Here is an 18,643-nt window from a genome sequence, read left to right as displayed (position 1 = left end):
GCAGTTCGTCAGATTGTGTGACGCCGCCCTCTGCAGGCAATAAGAGGACAGGATATACCGAGTTGCTAGTAAACTTCTAAAAAAATTGCAAAAATGTCGGCGCCTACTGTTAAGAAAAGAAGAATTTTATCGAAAACTGATGATGAACAAAGCAGAAGTTCATCACCGAAGAGAGAGTCGAAAAAGGCAGTACATGTCAAAGTCAAAAGGGTATGTCAATCAAATTCAATGTTCGAGTTTAGACCGTTTGCATTGTTTGCCTTGCTTATGCACGCTTTTCTACCGGGAAAATCCCGGTCGTAAAATCCGGTCAACTGAGCTGAACACATAAATTTAGGCCAAACACCTAGATCTAGCCAATCAAAAACAAAAGAGTTCTTGGTCAAATCTCTGTAGGTTTAACATTAAGAAGCAATATTATAAAACATGTTTGATGCTCGTTTAAATGAATTTTTAAAGCATAGGTCTAGAGGTCTAAGTTAGACCTACGGCTACGCAAGCTTGATCATTTTGAATTTGATGTTGATGTTGTCGTTGATGTTGTTAATCACAATTTTAGTTTTAAATTTATGATATTAATGTCAACACTACAGGAGGGGCGCCAACCTGAGGGGTGCTGAGCCGAGAATAAGGATTGTCTGGCATAAAAGAGGATACCATATTTGCCGGCGATAAGCCATAAGGCGGCATAGACTAGGCCGCACCCCCGATTTTGACATTTAAAAAAAAAAAGAAGCTTTTTTCGAAGACGGGATTTGATCTCTTGTGTACAAATGTTGACCGCTCGGCCATCCTGCACTGATGAAATATATAGCGGTTTTCTCTGAACTGTTTATTGCGCCATAGCTCTTGTGTATTAAAATGGATTAAAAATGGCGACTTCGCGTGCTGGATGCTTCGCGGCAGCTCCGTTAAACGGGCCCTTCTTTTACTTTTGCAATGCATTGGCACGACCTTAGATCAAGATCTATCGGGTGATGTTTTTTTTTAAAGTTTATTTTCGTCTTCATGTCAACAATGCAAGATAAAATTGTCGGTAAGATGTGTGGAAATGTCCTGTTACCATAGTGGTATAGTTATTGTACCATTAGTAGTCCCATATGTGCACATTTGTGCTGGTTTTGACTTACCTTTTTTTTTTTACTCTTTCGCCTTAAAGGCCGCACCCCGACTTTTTGATATTTTCTCTTCCAAAAATACTGCGGCCTTTACGCCGGCAAATGCGGTAGGCGCTAGTTCAGAAGTATATTCAGACTTTGTTTGACCTGGCAGGAACTCCGGCGTGGAGATACCCTAGTAAAACATACCGAAAATCAACTAAATCTTCATCAATTGTTCAAATAATTAAATGGTCATTATTTAAAAGTCTTAATGTTTCTTATCCGTTTTGTTTCAATTTTTGTATCTTTTTTGGAGTATTTTTCCTAATAATACTTTCTCACAGGATTCACGGCAAACTGCTGCATAGAGTCCATACAATTGCATACCATACCGACGGTGGGGTGCGGGCACGAAGGTGTGTGTAGTATACTACACACGCGCAGGCCCCCACCCCACCGTCGGTATTGTATGCAATTGTATTATGCAGCAGTTTGCCGTGAATCCTGTGAGAAAGTGCGACTATAATCTAAGCAACTCATCATTAATCACTACAGTTGCTAACTTATGTTATTCGTCATGTGAGCTACCGAGCGAGAAATAGATATGCGTGTGCAGATTCTATGCGCTGTCACCATGGGTTTTGGCTGAGCAGAGTAACACCTCCCTACTTTCACTTTATACAGGAGCAGTCTCCATATGATGAAGAGAAAGAAGTAGCAGCCCGAGACAAGGAGAAGGATCTACAGCTTCACAATGAGACCTCTACGAAGCTAAGGAACTTGATGGCTGACATCCATGCCTACAAATCTAAGGAGCAGTCAGGGAAGGTATGTCAGGCTTACAATTTTTCAGTTTAAAAGGGTCATTGGGACACTTTCCCTGGATGTCATTGATCAGAGTCTGTGAAAATATCGTTTCTATTAAATAGCAGTGACAGAATATTTGTGACACCATTTAAGAGACTTAAAGGAAATCCAACCCAAATAGACAACTACTCTAAAAGAAAGCAGAAAAATCAGAGAAGCAAACTGATAAAAGTCTCAATTAAATCTCACTATATATAAGGAAGTAATGTATTATTGAAAGTTGTAATCACTATACGTATGGGCACTTCAAATTGGCTGAAGAGGTATTGTCAATGTGATGTTGTGCCGGACCACTTTCCCATCTGTTCCAACATATAGAATGACCAAAATTTAAATTTTTCAACAGTCCATAGCTCAGGAGGGTCTATTCTTTTTAGAGGACCTATAATAACATGATATCTATAATATAATTTATTAGTGCCCTAAGAGAGAAGGAAGTAACAAGAAAAGCAGAAATTTATGATATTTTTGTACACAGCAAATGGGAGAGTTATCCACTATCTACCAGTATGAGATTTGCATAGACTTTGTGATCTCATATTTCAAACAATTATAACTTCCTTTAAAACTATTGGTCTGATTGATTTCAAGCGTTTGCCATTCTGTTTCTGTTATTTTTCTGTTTATTTTTTGTATCATTTATGCTGTTATACAAATCAAATTATTACAAGGGTTGGATTGCCCTTTAAAGATAGCCAATTGGGCTATTAAACAGTTGTAGACTAATAAGACTGCAGTCAGTTCGTGTAGGGTGTGCCAGGCTGAAGATAGAGAAATAGATCAAGATGGTCTATCTATTGAGTGCCATTTCATGATTACATTGGACTCATTGATCATATCTTGTTTTCACTCTCTTTATTTTTCTCTGTTTTCTCTCACTTTTTGTTTCTCCCACCCTCCCTTCCCCATCTCTCACTTTCATTCTCTCCCTCTCTATCATCCCCTATTTTTCTCTATCCCCCTCGTACTTGCTCTATTTCCCTCTCTCTTTCTCTATCCCCCTCTCTCTCTATCCCCCTCTCCCTCTCTCCCCCTCTCTTTCTCTATCTGCCCCTCTCTTTCTCTATCTGCCCCTCTCTTTCTCTTTCTCCCCCTCTCTTTCTCTCTTCAGGACGATGAGATTGATGAGAAGCAGAAAGAAGTGGCCCTCTTGTTTGTAACTCTGAAGAAATTAAATCGTGTGTCTCATCTCCGATGTAAGAAGGCTCGGGACGAGACCCAGGGAGCCAAGCAGAAGGTGGATAACTTGCATCTTCAGCTTCAGAACCTACTCTATGAGGTCATGCATCTACAGAAGGAGATCACAAAGTGCCTCGAGTTCAAGTGAGCATCGGCTTTGATACAATTTATTCCTTCATGTTACATTTCATCTCTATTTCATGTTGACCTGTAAATAGTTCTATACATTTCAAATTTCAATTTACAATAGTTAGGTAGTTGTCTTTCATCTGAAAAATCCGGGGTTTGTTTGGATAGGCAGTGGGTTTATGCCTGTGGTGGGGTATTTTCTCTCAGTCCTGCAAGAAAGGCATTATCATATTGGTCAGTGTTCAGTTGGTTGCTAAGCATCCCATGCAAAAGTTGGCTTTTACTGCTTGTTGATTCTTACAATGTACTCTTATGACTACTGAAAACAAGCCCAAAAGGTTCTTCTTCTATGCAAGTCTTTCATCTTTTGTAGTTCTGCTCCTTGTCTGCTTACAATGAGTGAATATGCACTTGTATTTTGGCCATCAAGTATTGATGACAGCTTTCTATAGAAATTTATTTTCTTTAAGTTATCTGGAGGTTTTATCTGATAGATTCTTTTGTTTTTTCCCTTTTAAATCTTGTTTGTTCCCCTTTTAAATCTTGTTTGTTGTGGTACCATCATGCTCTCTAGTAGTGTTCATGGAGATTAAAAAGAGGATATAAAGTGACTAAACCTCTGTTTCTTCTGCTTTTTTTTTCAGGTCCAAGGATGAAGACATTGAGTTAGTGGATGTGGAAACGTTCTTCAAAGAAGCTCCTCCCAGCATCTCTAAACCCTCCACCACAAAGCATGATGAACACAAGCTACAATTAGCCAGGCTAGATTGGGAATTAGAGCAAAGGAAAAGGTGAGACAGTTAGTTGAAAATATATCTTAAAGTGAGGTTTGATATTTAAAAAAAAAGATTCAAGTGAAGCCATGTTGAAAGTGGAAGCTTGCTAATGAGTTGCATTTTCAGTCTTTCATTTTAAGGAAATTAAAAATGGAGACCAGATATAAAGGGGTCATTGGGGTAATATTTGATAGAAAGGAAATGAAATGAAAGGGAAGGTTAGTTATATCAAAGTATCTTGTATTTTTATTTGATAGAAAGGAATCATTTTTGTCTTCTATTTATACTGTTAGAAGAGACTGTTGAGGCAATTACCTGATTTACTGTGTTCAAATAAAATATAGGGAAACTTGTTTATAAAGACTATTCAAGGAAAATATGAAAAGTGGTATTTATAGGCAGGTGGTCTTTATGTACAGGTTTCAATTAGAAACCATATTCAAGGAAAATGAAAGATGTCTTCATAAACAGGTTGTCTTTGTATACAGGTGGTCGCTAAAGCAGGTTTATCTGTAATATTACATTGTTCCACTATCTGGGTGATAAACACTCTTTTAATCCATGGCTTTACTATCCTTACATGTGATTTATAATATTTGCTAATGCTCATTTCTCAACTGTTTTGTAGATTGTCCGAGCAGTACAAGGCCAGGCAGGGAAACCGTGATGGAGTGGCTAAGAGTATACACCAGAAGAAAGATTACCTGGAGAGCTTACAACCAAGACTCTCTAATATTCTTGAGGTAAAATATCCTCTGTATTTCTGCCCCTCGTTGCACCCCTTGTGCGCAAAAAGTAGATGTAAAACTGGAACTTGTTATGATTAATTTTGTACAATTTTCTTTTGCTTGCTTAGTGACGTCACACACTGGACAAACAGCTCAGTACCAGAGTCGTGCGTGTATTAGTCTGCAGCTAGCCAGCCGTGTCCCGTGTGTGACGTCACAAATATTGACGCTCTACAACGGACTGCTGAAGGCAGAAAATCTGGATCTCAAAACTAATATTTTTGAGAGTTGATTACTGCGGGCCCCGAACAAATTTTGAAGAAGAGAGTTGTTGTATTTGATCAGTAAGGCTTCCCCTTCGCAATGATATGAGTTTTGCATAAATTCAAAACACTTTTGATTCTTCGTGTGTCTACTTTAAATGGAACTTCCCTTGACTGTCACAGTATAAGCCACATCAGAGATAGCATTTGTACAGATGACCCCCAAATATCCACAGATCCTTTGAACATAGAGACGTCCCATTCCCATGCAGTCTAGAATAATTACTGGAGGCCCTTCTTTAATACCTTTTGTTTTCCCTCTTGGAAATAATACTTCTACCTGTGTATCAAAGAATGTATCGCTAGTGCATAAATGATCAATGATTAAATAACTTTCATGAACACGTACTTAGCAGTCGTCTTGATGGGTTTTAGAGTTTGGTACAAGTGACCTTTATCTGCCCATGCACAGATGGTATCTCTGAAGAGGCTTATTTTGAAGAAATTGTGCATTTTGTCTTACAATATCTTACAAATAATATTTGAATTAAGCATAGTGCCTGTTGTATGATTCCGCTTTTTTTCTGATGCATGGTAGGCAAGCGAATAACATTTAATTTCTACTTTGATTTTTCAGGCTACCATCCCTGTTCAGCAGCACTTATCAATGCCTTTCAATGAGATCCGATCTCAGCACCAGCTAGCCAAGCTTCTACCCAGGCCACTATACTTCCTCTATGTGCAGGCCAATGCATACCATGAAGCTTGTGGTGAGTATCTCATTTGGGAATATTTGAAAAATAGAATTAAACCAAAGTTGCATAAGTAATAAGTATTTCATTTGGGAATATTTGAAAAATAGAATTAAGCCAAAGTTGCATAAGTAATAAGTATTTCATTGGGAATATTTCAAATATAGAAATCAGCCAAAGCTGCGTAGTAGTACAGAAATGCTCGTGTTCCTCGGAATGAATGTCACATTCTTACACAGGAGAAGTAGTCTAGATATTGATGGAGAGATGTGAAGTTTTTGTGCAGGGGTTGATTGCAAAATACCATCAGAAAATTCATCAGAAACACACCGTCAGGCTCATATTTTGAACTCCAGGATTTTCTTTTAGAATTGATCTACTTTGTATGTACAGGTTGTATAATGATTGAGCAGTAAGTCACATGGTGAAGCGTAATGAGAGTAAAAGTAGTAACTGTCTCTAAGGATCACTATCGATCCACCCTCCAAATGGAGGATATGTGGCTGGTAGAATTGTACAGCTTTCACTATGAACATGACGGACAAAGAAAGCGGACAAAATATACAGTTCCTCATTCTACCCTCAACAATTGCTATGGTAGACAAAGGAACATCCCTTCACTGCTATTATGTAAAAATCTGTAGAACAGGTTTCACATGCATATTCACCTGTTCTACACATTTTTACATAATAGCAGTGAAGAAATGTTCCTTTGTCTACCATATATGTTAATAGTGTTTAGACCTTAGATTTCCAATGGTAAAAAAATGCATTCATTAAACCAGTTTTTATTTTCCCGATGCTACAGATGGATCTATGAGTCTGAAGATAGAAGGTGATGCAGAGACTGCATCCTCTACTCTCTCTGCTTCCAATGAGGATGAGGAGGATAGCGACTCAGATAGTGAAGAAACACTGTCTGAATCAGTAAGTAGGGCTTGTAGTTGTCTCTTTAATATCAATATTCATCCAGTATAGGGCACATATGATAGAAAAAAAAATACAATGATATAACATTTCAGCCAAATCATTAAAGGAAAGAAATTTGTCTTCAAATTGAAATACAATTACATAAATCTTGGCTTTGAGTCGTCCATTTGCAAAAGATGAATATCTTATATGTGTTTGAAATAACACTGACTCAGATGTCATTTCTGTACGTATTAATTCATTGATTGTATACACATTGTCAGCAGTTGAACGTGTAAGTTTTTGAAAGGTATGTGAAGTTTTGCTTAAAAGAAGAACAAAAATCACTTCCTAAAGTTTTGACTTTTGCCTTGAAACCATTGTTCTACCTTTGTTCACCTTTCAGAAACGCAGGAGAAAGACGATGGGAGACAAGCTGGAAGAACAGAGACAGAAGATTCTTGCCAAGCATCCTCTACAAGTCATTATGACTCTCAGATTCAAAGGTAAAACAAATACTTGGTATTTTTCCTTTTTGTGCCAGTTGCATGTTATTTTGTCTTTATTGTGACATGATCCTGCTATTGTCTCGGGTTATTATTATATTGTCCCCCCCCCCCCCCTCAAAAAAAAAAAAAAAAAAAAAAATCATCAGTTATGAGTACTTTGTTTATAGCTATGCTGCATTGAATCTTAAAAATAGTATACTCATGGCCAATCATATTCATTCAACACCAAAACCCCAAATTCTTATTATTGATTTTTTTTTTTTTTTTTTTTTTTGGGGGGGGGGGGGGATAATCTTTATATACATTTCTTTTTAAAATTAGTTGCATATAAACTGCATGTCAGTGAGGGCAATTTGTTCCCACCTCTATTAGATGTCATGTGTGGAACTTTTTCATTATCCATAGATTTAGCTTCTTAATGGTATTTGTATTTGTATATGTCAAACTTGGATGATTATTTTTTACTTCACCTGCACGGTAGCTCGTGGGGGTGATGGTTATCGAATATTAGGGACTTTTAGATTTGCACGACGGAGAATGTGGACTGCCCTTTTAAGGCAATGTGACGTCCTTTTAAGGCACTGGCAGTGACGTCACATTGCCTTAAAAGGGCAGTCCACGTTCTCTGTCATGCAAATCTAAAAGTCCCTAGTAACCTATCACTGTTTCCATGCTTGAATGCTTACTCATTTGCATATATGACATCTTCAGGTAATCACTGTGATCTCCATTAATGATCCATTCAGGGAGGGGGAGGGGGTAGTTTACAGGGCTGGTTTGTTTGATTTTGATTATCTTATCTAAAATCCTATACCTCAGATTTAATTTAATTCAATCTTTAACAGAACCATCTTACTTGAAATGAACATGATCCTTCTATCATTTTGTTTTCATTGCATGCTTGTTCTATAAAGCTTGTAAGTATATTTATATAAAGTACAGGTTTAGTGTGGTTTGTTTTGATATTCAAAGTGCTTGCAATTGATTCTTTTGTTTATATGGATTCATCAGTTTAAGGTAAAGTGACAAATTTTACTTTGGTGATGTCTGAATAACCATAGGTAAACTTAGTTGTGTGATGTCGAAGATTCTTAAGAAAACTTGTATTTACACTTTTCACTGTTGTGTATAACAGTATTACAGTGTGTGATCTTAATGTTTTGTTCAAATTCTGTTCTTCTTATGTTTACACTAATTGCAATCTAGTATGAAGTGCACTTTGAATATCTTTAATTTTGTGCTGTTGTATTTTTATACAGTTTGTAGCTTTGGCCAATGAATTTATTAATATGAGTACTAATAGTTGATTCCCTGTTAACATGTTGATTATTGTTTCTTCTATTATGATATAGTGTAATATTGTAATCAACTTTTATTTCTTCTTCAATTATTTGCATCCTATTTGTATGTTGATGAATTTATCCCCAGATGTTATCATGAGCTGTATTCTTGGAGTAATGTATGTAATCATAGTAGAAGTGCAGAATGAATGTATTCTAAATAGAATATGTCATGCTGCCAGTTATTAAACAATTCTCACGTTTTACAATACATGCGCCACCACTGTTCGTACCATGAGAGGCAAAATTATGGCAAAGAATGAAGATCCATATGAGAATAACATTCTGCAGCTTCACAATAGAAGACCATGATGACAATGTCGACTAGATCTAATCCAGATCGAAAAGCAAAATGATGATGTGCCGGGACTAGGCGGCAGCTAGTGGGGCGGGCTCCCGGTGATGTCTCACCAGTGTGCAATAAATAACTAGCAAGCATTTTGTTGAGAAAGTTGTTGACCCATCTCCCAAAATTACCGCGCTAGAGTGACTGTCGCAACTGAAACGAATGAGGGCGTAAGGATTTTGAAACGTGAGAATTAAAATATATGATCTGGTAGTCCAATCTTGCATGGACCATTACATTTGTCTACATGGTAAGGGATAATATGATAGTTTAAACCATTTTTCTTCTTGTTTCTGACTAGGTGGTACTTTACTGACTTTAACATTCAACTACATGATGGTGCTTCAGATCATTACTGTTAATGTAGACATCAAGCTTGGTGGTTCTGTACAGCAGGTTGCCAACTCAGCCAGGTATGTTACTACAAACATTTCACCCGCAATTAACATACACAAAAACTAAATTTGAGAAAATATTGCTCCTCTATTGTACTATGTTTGTTTATTGTAAGGTCATTCAAACTTGTTATTATGAAGCTCAATGTGAACTAAAAAGCTATATCCATTATTTTTGTATTTTTATGAACATTTTGCAGACATAAGTTGTTTTTGATGATGTAAATGGATTGTCAGACGTCTATTTATGTTGCAGCACTAATGCATGCAAAATGTGAACAGTAAATGGACACTGTTTGTTTAGAACATCTGAATGAATTATCTTGTTACCTAGTTTGCATCCATTAACTTTACAACATTATTATGAAAATGTTGATTAGCATGATTATTGGTAAAGTAATACTCTTAAGTGTGTCCATTTTAATTTCAAGAGAATATTTGCAATGATGACATCGCAAGTTGATGATGGTTGGACATTTTCATGAAAGAAAATATAGACATTGCAGGATAATTTGACGCCAGTATCTCAAGTGTCAGATTGCTGTTTTTTGAGACAGTAACTCACAAATGGAGACGCGATAGCTCAGTTCAGACCTGCCAACCAGTACGATTTAGTCGTATTTAGTACGATTTTTAGAAGCAAATACGACAGTACGATTTTCCTTAATAAAATACGATTTCCAAAAAAAAAAAAAAAAAAAAATGATTTTTAATAATTTTTAATAATTTTTTTATTAATATTTTGTGTGTGTGTCCGCCATTTTCAATGTCAAAATTTCCATTCTGTCCTGTAAAGTATCCTACAAGCATCTCACATCGGCAATTTGGGGATGTTTATTGGTTATTCTAACACACCAGTCGTGACGAAATAATGCATATTCGACCAATGATCAATACAAAAAATTCTTCTTGTAAGTAGAAACTGTAAGAGGCATTGATCCGCGTAACAATCCGTGTTTATTTTCAAGAATACAACTTTTGTCAGTAAAATACAACTTTTGACACTAAAGAATACAGTTTTTGAACTCCAGAGGTTGGCAGGTCTGTCAGTTGGTAGAGCAGTAGTCTTGTAAAACCAAGGCGATGCGCTAGTGCCCTTTGGTAAGGCATTAATGCCCATTACCAGGTCCCTCAGAGAGGACCTACAACCGTTGGGCCTCCGGTTGCTTACTATAAGCATTTATGCTTTCTTAGCAGTCATTAAAAAAAACAAAAACACTACAAACAATCCTCTGAACATAATTGACCCATTCTGATGTTGTTTTCTGTGTTCTTGTAGCGGTCTCTTGTCGCCGTCAAATCTGCTGAGCTTGCTGTTCCCAGGGGATGATGGGAAGGAATCGCCCAAAACAACCAACGCCTATCAGCTTAGCAAGATAGGGTAGGTATTGAGGATAAAGATTGGGTTGTCTGAGGTCAATCTTACATATCGTGTGCTTGGAGGTAGAACGGCATTATCTTACTGTCCTCCTGGTTCCAAACAGACAGTACATGCGATACAAGCTATATTATTGCTATTTTCAGACCTCCTAGGCTGGGTAAATGAAGCTGAAACAATCAGACACCTCTCATTTGGGATTCATGTATTTGATGTGGAATACTAGTTGTTGTTGGCTAAGGTTTGTCAAAAGGACAAGATTAGGTATGATCTGTTCCATCATGCACTCTTGTGTTGTTGTTACATGTACATTTCATTATCTATGTGGCATTAAAGAATATGGATTAATCAAAGACTAAGGATTAATGTCATAAGTGGATGCCTCAAGGTAAGGCCAGTGCCACATATTATAAAGAGTTGATATTAGTCTCAACTTATTTGCGATTGGTATCAATTGTATCTATGTGCATAAGAGATAGGAGACTGCGAACTTGCCATTGATCGGAGGACTTGGGATTGATTTGGATCATTCGCAACTCTTTACAAGATGGGGCCCTGGTACATTACACGAGTATTTCAAATGCGCCAGCCATTCAATGGCATTCATAGAACAGTTTTAGATGAATATCTAGCTATAGACACAACCATTTAAAGAAGGGTTCAAAGGTCAAACACATGATTTGGGATCTTCCTGTGAATTGACTTTTGACAGAAATTTAGTAGGACAATCTACACAAACAAATGAGGGCATGTAGACAATTGGGTGACAACTTTAGGTGCACCCATCATTATGTGTTGGGCCTCTTGTTCACTGTTCTCTGAATAATGAATCGATTTGAATTAAGCAATCAATAAACATGTTTAGTTACATATTCAAATTTTATGCATACTTTTTGAACAAAGGTTGTTCTTGAAAACTTGAAAGTTTGCCTGGGGCTTGCCCGATATAGCAACAAATAATGTATGCAGACTGGATTCCATTTATTGTAGTTCATTCATTAATAACAGGTTAATGGAATAATTTGACACTAGGTCCCCAGGAAAGAAAGATCCATAAATTTGAATATGCAAGACTGAACTGTACCTAGAAACCACTGGAAAAATGTATATATTCAACCTTTCAATTCTGTTGTATTTATCTAGAATGAATGACCTGGCCTCGTACATTGGTCAGATCGGTCATCCATACCGCTGGGTCCAGTGGTTAGGTGGGCTAGATTTCTTATCAGACAGTGGTGGGAACACGGTCAAGGCCTCAGCAGCCCTCAGTAACAGTCATATGGAGTCAACGGTCAAGGCCTTGAAGTCCAGGGTCAAGGCCAGACTGACACTCAATCAGCAGCTGCTCAGTCTAGGTGAGACTTTTGTAACAGATCCCATTCCTAATGATTATTTTTCCTCAACTAAAATATCTTACCTAAACCATTAATACTAGCTGGGGTTTATGGAAAAGGATACTTATACCAAAATTTATTATGTAATAGTTTAGTTCCATTTCTTCCCATCCTTTTATTGGAGTAGTCTTGATGATTCCTTTTGAACTTTGGGGAGAGTGTTTTATGAAGGTAGGATGCCTGTGAAAATCAAGTGTTAATGACTTACCAGTATTAGGATTTAGGAGACAGTTCCATTGCATCGTTTAGGTCTAGTATTTGAATCATTTTCAAATGAAACCTACATACAAACATACATACAGCCAGATTGTTTCATGATACATTGATTCTTTAAAGTGACTTGGTAATATTGTTGAAGGTTGATAAAAAAATTGCTTAATTTTTGTATAAAATGTTACTTACTATATTCCTTTTACTGTACTAACCCTCTGACATGCAAAAAATCCTGAAAAAATTCTCAAACCACAAAGATATCTATGGTTTTCTTTGAAGGCGTCGATGTACAACACCCTCTAGCAGTGATTAACAGTAAATTCTCCCAACCATTTTTGAATTTTCCCAACCGTTTTTCCATGACAAAAATACATAAAACAGGCTATAAAAAATCTGTCAACACTTAAATGTCTGGAATGGAATGTAGAGCCATTTTATTGCTTTGTGAGATTTCCATTCACCTAAAATGTAATTAGATTTTAATAATATAGTTGGGAGAATTAAAGAATCGATCAGATCAGTTTTTGCCAATTTGTACCATGGATAATGGTCCGTTTTCACTCAAATTTTCAGATTAACTTTAATTGTACATCTAGCATTGAAGTCACTACCTTAGCACCACTATCTCTCATCTGAACAATGTTACCAAGTCCCTTTAATATTTTTTCACATTATCTTGTCTTTGTAAAACTATTTGTAAGTAGAAGGGAAAACAATAGCAGTTCCTGCAGCCTCTATCAACCTGTTCCCAACCAAGATCTGTTCATCTCTCAAATCCTGGACAACAATAACTGCTGAAGACTTCCAGGTAACGTACATGTTGATATAGACAGAAATAGTCGTCTGGTATGGGGATTTCTTTTATGAAAACTGACATTTGTCAACCTTCTACATTCACAGACTCCCTTGCCAAAGGCACTGGGGGGGGGGGGGGTCTAACTTGCCAATTTTTATTGGAATCCAGCGAAAATTTAACAGTTTGATTTAGAAAAATGATGATAGGAAAGAAAATGGATCAAACTTTCATATACTTTAAAAAATAACATTAAAAATCACTGTAAAACATCAAAATGTTAGGACTTACTTTCAGCTAATTTGTCCCTTTTCTTGAAGCTACTGTGCGAATTGAGATCAGCAATGAAACACAAACTACATTGTGTAACTTACCCTTACTAACCCGTACAATGGACTTCAGTCTCTGTATAGAGGCGGTCAGTGGAGCCAGAGGTAGTCTCGGCGCAACAACTGTTGAAATCAGAGACTGAAGCTTTCAGTCTAATGTAGATATAGCCATGTTCACAATGGGTGACTTCACTATTGATGTTAATTTTCAGTGAGATCACTGTGTGAGACATTGTATTGTTTTAATTGGTGTTAGTGTTAATTTCACTAATTGGGATATTATCTGTGATGTTGCTGATGACAAGTTCCACAATAAATACTTGTTCAGATATAAAGCGGCAGAATCACAGCGTTTTTTCATTATAGAATAGAACTCAGTGTAAACGCATAGTTGACTTTCATTTACACGTTGAAAGAAAAACATGGCAGCATTTTTGTGGCCGAGCAATTAGTTTCATTTTGTATGTAAGTGGTATTTTTAGTTGCATTGAGTTTTGTGTTTGAGTGGGTTGGTGATGTTAACATCAACATTAATGAATTTATAACCTTGTCAACAATCAGTAGAGATGTTCATTCTTTTGAGTTTCCCCCTGACAATTGGTCTTTTTCTTTTTTGTCAATCCTCTAAAACCAGGTTATTCCATTCTTGAGAGGGCACCCTTCTGCTGACAGACTGGATGACTCGCATACAATCTTTCAAGCTATGATGGAGCGAGGCTCAGGTAAAGTACCAAATACAAGTGTGACCTTACAATGTAGCCTATGATGATTGGTCAAGGAAGGCTAGAAAGGTTGTCTTTATAGGCACGTTGTCTTTCTGTACAGGTTTCAGCAATAAATATTTCACTAAAGGCTTGTTCAGATCAGTATGTTAAACCACAGAAGAAAAAAAACACAGAATGTGAAATGTGGTTTTCATAGAGGTTTGACTTACAGCTGAAATTTAAAAAAAATGAGAGATGATGAGCATACAGGATAGAACTTTTTGCCTCCTCATATCATTATTATTTAGCCTGTAATGTTCACAACATACCGAGGTATAATGTGTGTTCATATGCAGCACCAAAAACAACATACATACATGTAGTTCAAGGACCCTTTAGATTGGTGTTAGGACATTGTTAGATTGTAGACTGGATAAGTGGATAATGTGACTCCAGAAGGTAGATAGAAAGGTATTACTAATCTTACCACATTAATCATTTATAATAATTTATATTATTTATAATAATCAAATCAAGCTCAGGGTAATATTTTGCTACGATAGCTTAAAGAACATGTTATTTGTACAAATGATTACAGAGGCCAGTATGTATGTCGCTGCTAACCTTTTTAATTCATTCTCCCAATATGGTTTTGATTCTATCTCTTCAATACAGCCAAGCTACAGGTATTGATACTGCTCGGCCTAGACTACCCTAACCAGCCACCTCATTTTATTCTCAATCTTCAGTGGGTAGGACAACGCAACTCCAACAACGATCTCCACATCAGGGTAAGGACATTGATTGGAAAAATATATCTATTTACCACTTTGTAAGATCTCACAATTATGAACCCAGTGCGCCATTTCCAATCCTGTATTCTGTTCTGCAAAACGCATAGAGACATGCAATTATGCCTATGTATTGTGCGCTATTTAAAAAAAAGTTTAATTGATTGTTATTATAATAATAACATTCCGCTTTTATATAGCGCCTAATGCATCGGCGATGTCTCTAAGCACTTTACGGATATATATTATTACCCCGATCATCGGATTCAGGCTTGCCCTCACATAATGTATGCACATTCTACACTTATGACCTGGAATTCTTTTTTTAAATGTCCATCAAAGTAGGGAGGGTTGATATTTGCATTGCCCCGAGTATTACAAGGAGAGCCCATCCATATACAATTTGTTCAATTATTGCATTTTGATCTGGAAGGCAGACATAAGTTGGGATTGTTGCACAAGCTGATCTTGGCTTTACGTTGGCGATACAGCTTCGATAGCTGTTTTAAAGAGAAGGTTGAGTTCTGGGACGAGATGAAAAATAATTTGTGAGCATTATCATTGTTATTATGCAAGTGTGGAAGACCATCAGATAGAAAGTGTTCCCTAAAAAGCATGGCTCTTCAAATGCCCTAATATTCTAAATATGGCATGTAACAACTTTAAAATCAGGACAGATTTTTATGCCACATATTCATGTAGTCACATATACATATTCTGTGTACAGTGCTTGTAACTTTTACCAAGACTGGGCAAAATTTCTTATCATTTTGATGATTCCAGAACCTTGCAGTAAACACCAATACTTATATGCTAGATGATTAACCTTTCCTGATAGATTCTACACCGTTTCTTTTACAATGCGATTGCGTGACCAGTACTCAACCTTCTCTTTAAATGTTTTTATTTTGACCAGGATATGGAGGCCGAGTTAAACATCCACTATGGTGAGCTGATCGGTAAGACGACCGTCAACCATCTGATGACTAACCAGCTTCAGAGGGTTCTTATGTGTCTGGATGTGTACCTAGAGACCCAGCAGGGGCGCAGGAGAGATGAACAGGCAGTAGGAGGTACAGAGGGACCAACAGAGTTTGTCATGGAGAAGATGTATACAAGAGTGACGAGGTGAGTTAGCTAGCAATCATCAATTCTGGTCTGTGTTTGTTCGTATCAAAGCTACAACCAGCTGTTTCATTGAATAGTTGGCAGTGAGTTGCCATAAGGGAGGTTGGTCTACTTTTGGTTAAATGCAGGTGTGTGTTTTGATGTGCCTTTAATTTGCATCAACTTTTTACTTGTATTCACAGAGACCTTTGAATAGATGTATGAGGGGTTCATAATAAATTTGACTAATAATCCCTCCTCCCATGCAAAAAAAAAGAAGAGTTACGGTATGTAATATTTAAGATTTATCCCCTTATATTTTGGCAGTAAACTGCGTTTCTTTTTGGAATTCCCTAAACAAAGTCTGTTTTAAAATATGAAATAATTTTGATTGAAAAGTCCTATTGGATTATAACAGTAAATTCTCCCAACCATTTTTTGATTTCCAAACCGTTTTTCCATGAAAAAAAGACATAAAACATTGTATGTACAATGTACTTTAGAAAGGAGAAATAGTGATTTGAATGTTATGTGTTAATTCAGTATATGATTCATGAAATGAATGTATGAATACAAATATGTCTTTCTGTTATTAAATATTTATGCCAATTTTTTTTTTTTTTTTTTTTTTTTTTTCAGGGGTAGGAATCGATCCAAGCCATTCAAGTACAACTCTCTGCAGGGATACTTCATGCAACGTCTTTAACATCAAGGACAGTCAGCATTCCAGTTCAGCTAGGGACTTTATTTGCTTGTAGACTAGGTTGTGGTAATGTGGTGGAAATCCTATAGTAACACAGACTGAAATCCATCTTGAAATCTATGAATTCACATATTCATCAGCTGATATCTCTTGTGTTTCTATGAATCTGCTTTTATTTGTTTAAAATTAAATTTGATCCACTCTTGCTAGCTGAGTCAGTTTACAATGTTCATATGGATTTAAGAGCAATTCCATACCATGAAAGCCATATATACCAACATGTTTCCAGACAGGTTGGTTTAACCGGACAGTTCATATCAAACAGTATTTTAAAGAAGTTTACATGCAATATTTCATAAATCTTTTCTTAAGACTTAATTTGGACAATATAATAAAGGGCAAAAATATGTGATGGTGAGTGCCATTTGATGCCTATTTCATGTTAGTTCCAAACGCACAAATGACAACTTTGATTTGTTAAGCCTGTGGACACACATACCCCTAAATATATATGTTCTATGTAGGTGTTTATGTGACCAGGGGCCTCTTGCCTTTAAAGTTGCTTTCACCCATTATATACCCAGACCAAAGTAACTTGAGCTGGAGTCTTATGAGAAGGTGTGCTGTATCAAAATGTAATTGGATCCAAGAATTTAAAAAACATCCCCCAAAACCAGGAACAAAACAACAACAACCAAATGTAAGTTCCAAATAAATGATCCTGATTGGTTGAAGATTAAGTTTCATTTATTTTCTTTTGTTGTGTTTAAATGTAAATTTGTATACGAGAGGCCCGAGGTCACCTGTTAACGTAGAACTCGCATCTGTGGGAAATTTCATATTCATTTCAATTCATGTTGTTCATTTGCTTAAAACCCATCAAACTCATAACAGAAGTGTAAAGACAAAAGACCAATTCATACCAAACACTATTCTATAGTCATGCATGCAACACTCTGCACTATTCAATATCCAATAAGCAAAAACTGTTTCTTTACAATTGTGAAGACCTTTGGTTTCTTCAGTTACGGTTAAAATACATATGGAAGTTGATACTGATAACATATTTTTTGTTTTTTATATTGCAATTTTTCAAGCAAAATTTAGAAATAAAGGCTTTTAATTTGAATGATGTTAAGTTAAACAAATTACTTTTGATCTGTACCAGAACTCAACATTTTATTAAAAATGATTTTGTTAAAACAATGCAGTTAAATTTTTATTATGTCAGACAACATAGAAGTACACAAATCATAAGGCGCATCCACCATAATGTAGTGTTTTATTTTCATTTTATTGAAAAATTGTTTTGTACAAAGGTACATACCTGTATATTCACATTTTGTAAACATCATGTCATGTATATACATACGAGCCTAGAAGGGTTTTAATAATAAAATAAGACCTGAATGAAATCTTTAAATAATGCATTGCTTTATTTTGTTGCAAATTATGATTTATAGACTTCACGAAAGAGAATGTATTCCCCCTGAGAGTATGTGCAATATATGTATTATTTTAGAAGAAAATACTCAATTGAAATTAGAAAGTATTAAAATTGCAATCGGGAAATTTACCTCTGGTGCTCTTTTAGAAATATGGATCACATCATCTATTGATTTAAGGTTTTGTAATGGATAGAAAAGGCAAGTGGGGAGGGGGGGGGGGGATGTTTTGCTAGTTTAAACAATAAATGCTTTTTCAGATATGAAGTGGCAAAACCGCAGTGTTTTTTGTTTGATGACATGTAACTGAATGGTAACTGCTCACAAGAAAGGTCTTGTGCGGATTCACTGAGCTCTGTGTTAAAACATACAGAGATGTCAAGCGTGTTACACTTGCGTCATTAGTAATTTAAACAAAAACATGAAAGGGAAGAGAAAAAAAAAAAATCTGCCACAGATTACAAGCGTTACTATTGCTCCTCCAAGAAATATT

At 36.3% G+C, this 18,643-nt stretch overlaps 1 protein-coding gene across 2 annotated transcripts; it reads left to right on the top strand.

The window, feature by feature from the left end:
* Positions 1-24: 24 nt before the first annotated feature.
* Positions 25-18,128, top strand: LOC593673 (THO complex subunit 5 homolog A). 2 transcript variants are annotated; one of them, XM_030992298.1, is made up of 17 exons: positions 25-210; positions 1,785-1,928; positions 3,079-3,290; positions 3,920-4,066; positions 4,680-4,794; positions 5,680-5,812; positions 6,603-6,721; positions 7,110-7,209; positions 8,127-8,129; positions 9,200-9,311; positions 10,573-10,674; positions 11,815-12,026; positions 12,983-13,086; positions 14,035-14,122; positions 14,780-14,895; positions 15,812-16,023; positions 16,642-18,128. In XM_030992298.1, exons 1-17 carry the CDS (start codon positions 94-96, stop codon positions 16,706-16,708), a joined length of 2,103 nt encoding a protein of 700 aa, XP_030848158.1. In that variant the 5' UTR covers positions 25-93; the 3' UTR covers positions 16,709-18,128. The 2 variants fall into 2 exon arrangements, with proteins under 2 accessions (XP_030848158.1, XP_798236.2); XM_793143.5 differs by lacking the exon at positions 8,127-8,129.
* Positions 18,129-18,643: the final 515 nt, after the last annotated feature.

This window comes from Strongylocentrotus purpuratus, unplaced genomic scaffold (genome assembly GCF_000002235.5).
Source record: "Strongylocentrotus purpuratus isolate Spur 01 unplaced genomic scaffold, Spur_5.0 spur5_scaffold_2, whole genome shotgun sequence".
NCBI classification, from domain to species: domain Eukaryota; kingdom Metazoa; phylum Echinodermata; class Echinoidea; order Camarodonta; family Strongylocentrotidae; genus Strongylocentrotus; species Strongylocentrotus purpuratus.
This window is presented reverse-complemented; position numbering and strand designations above follow the sequence as displayed.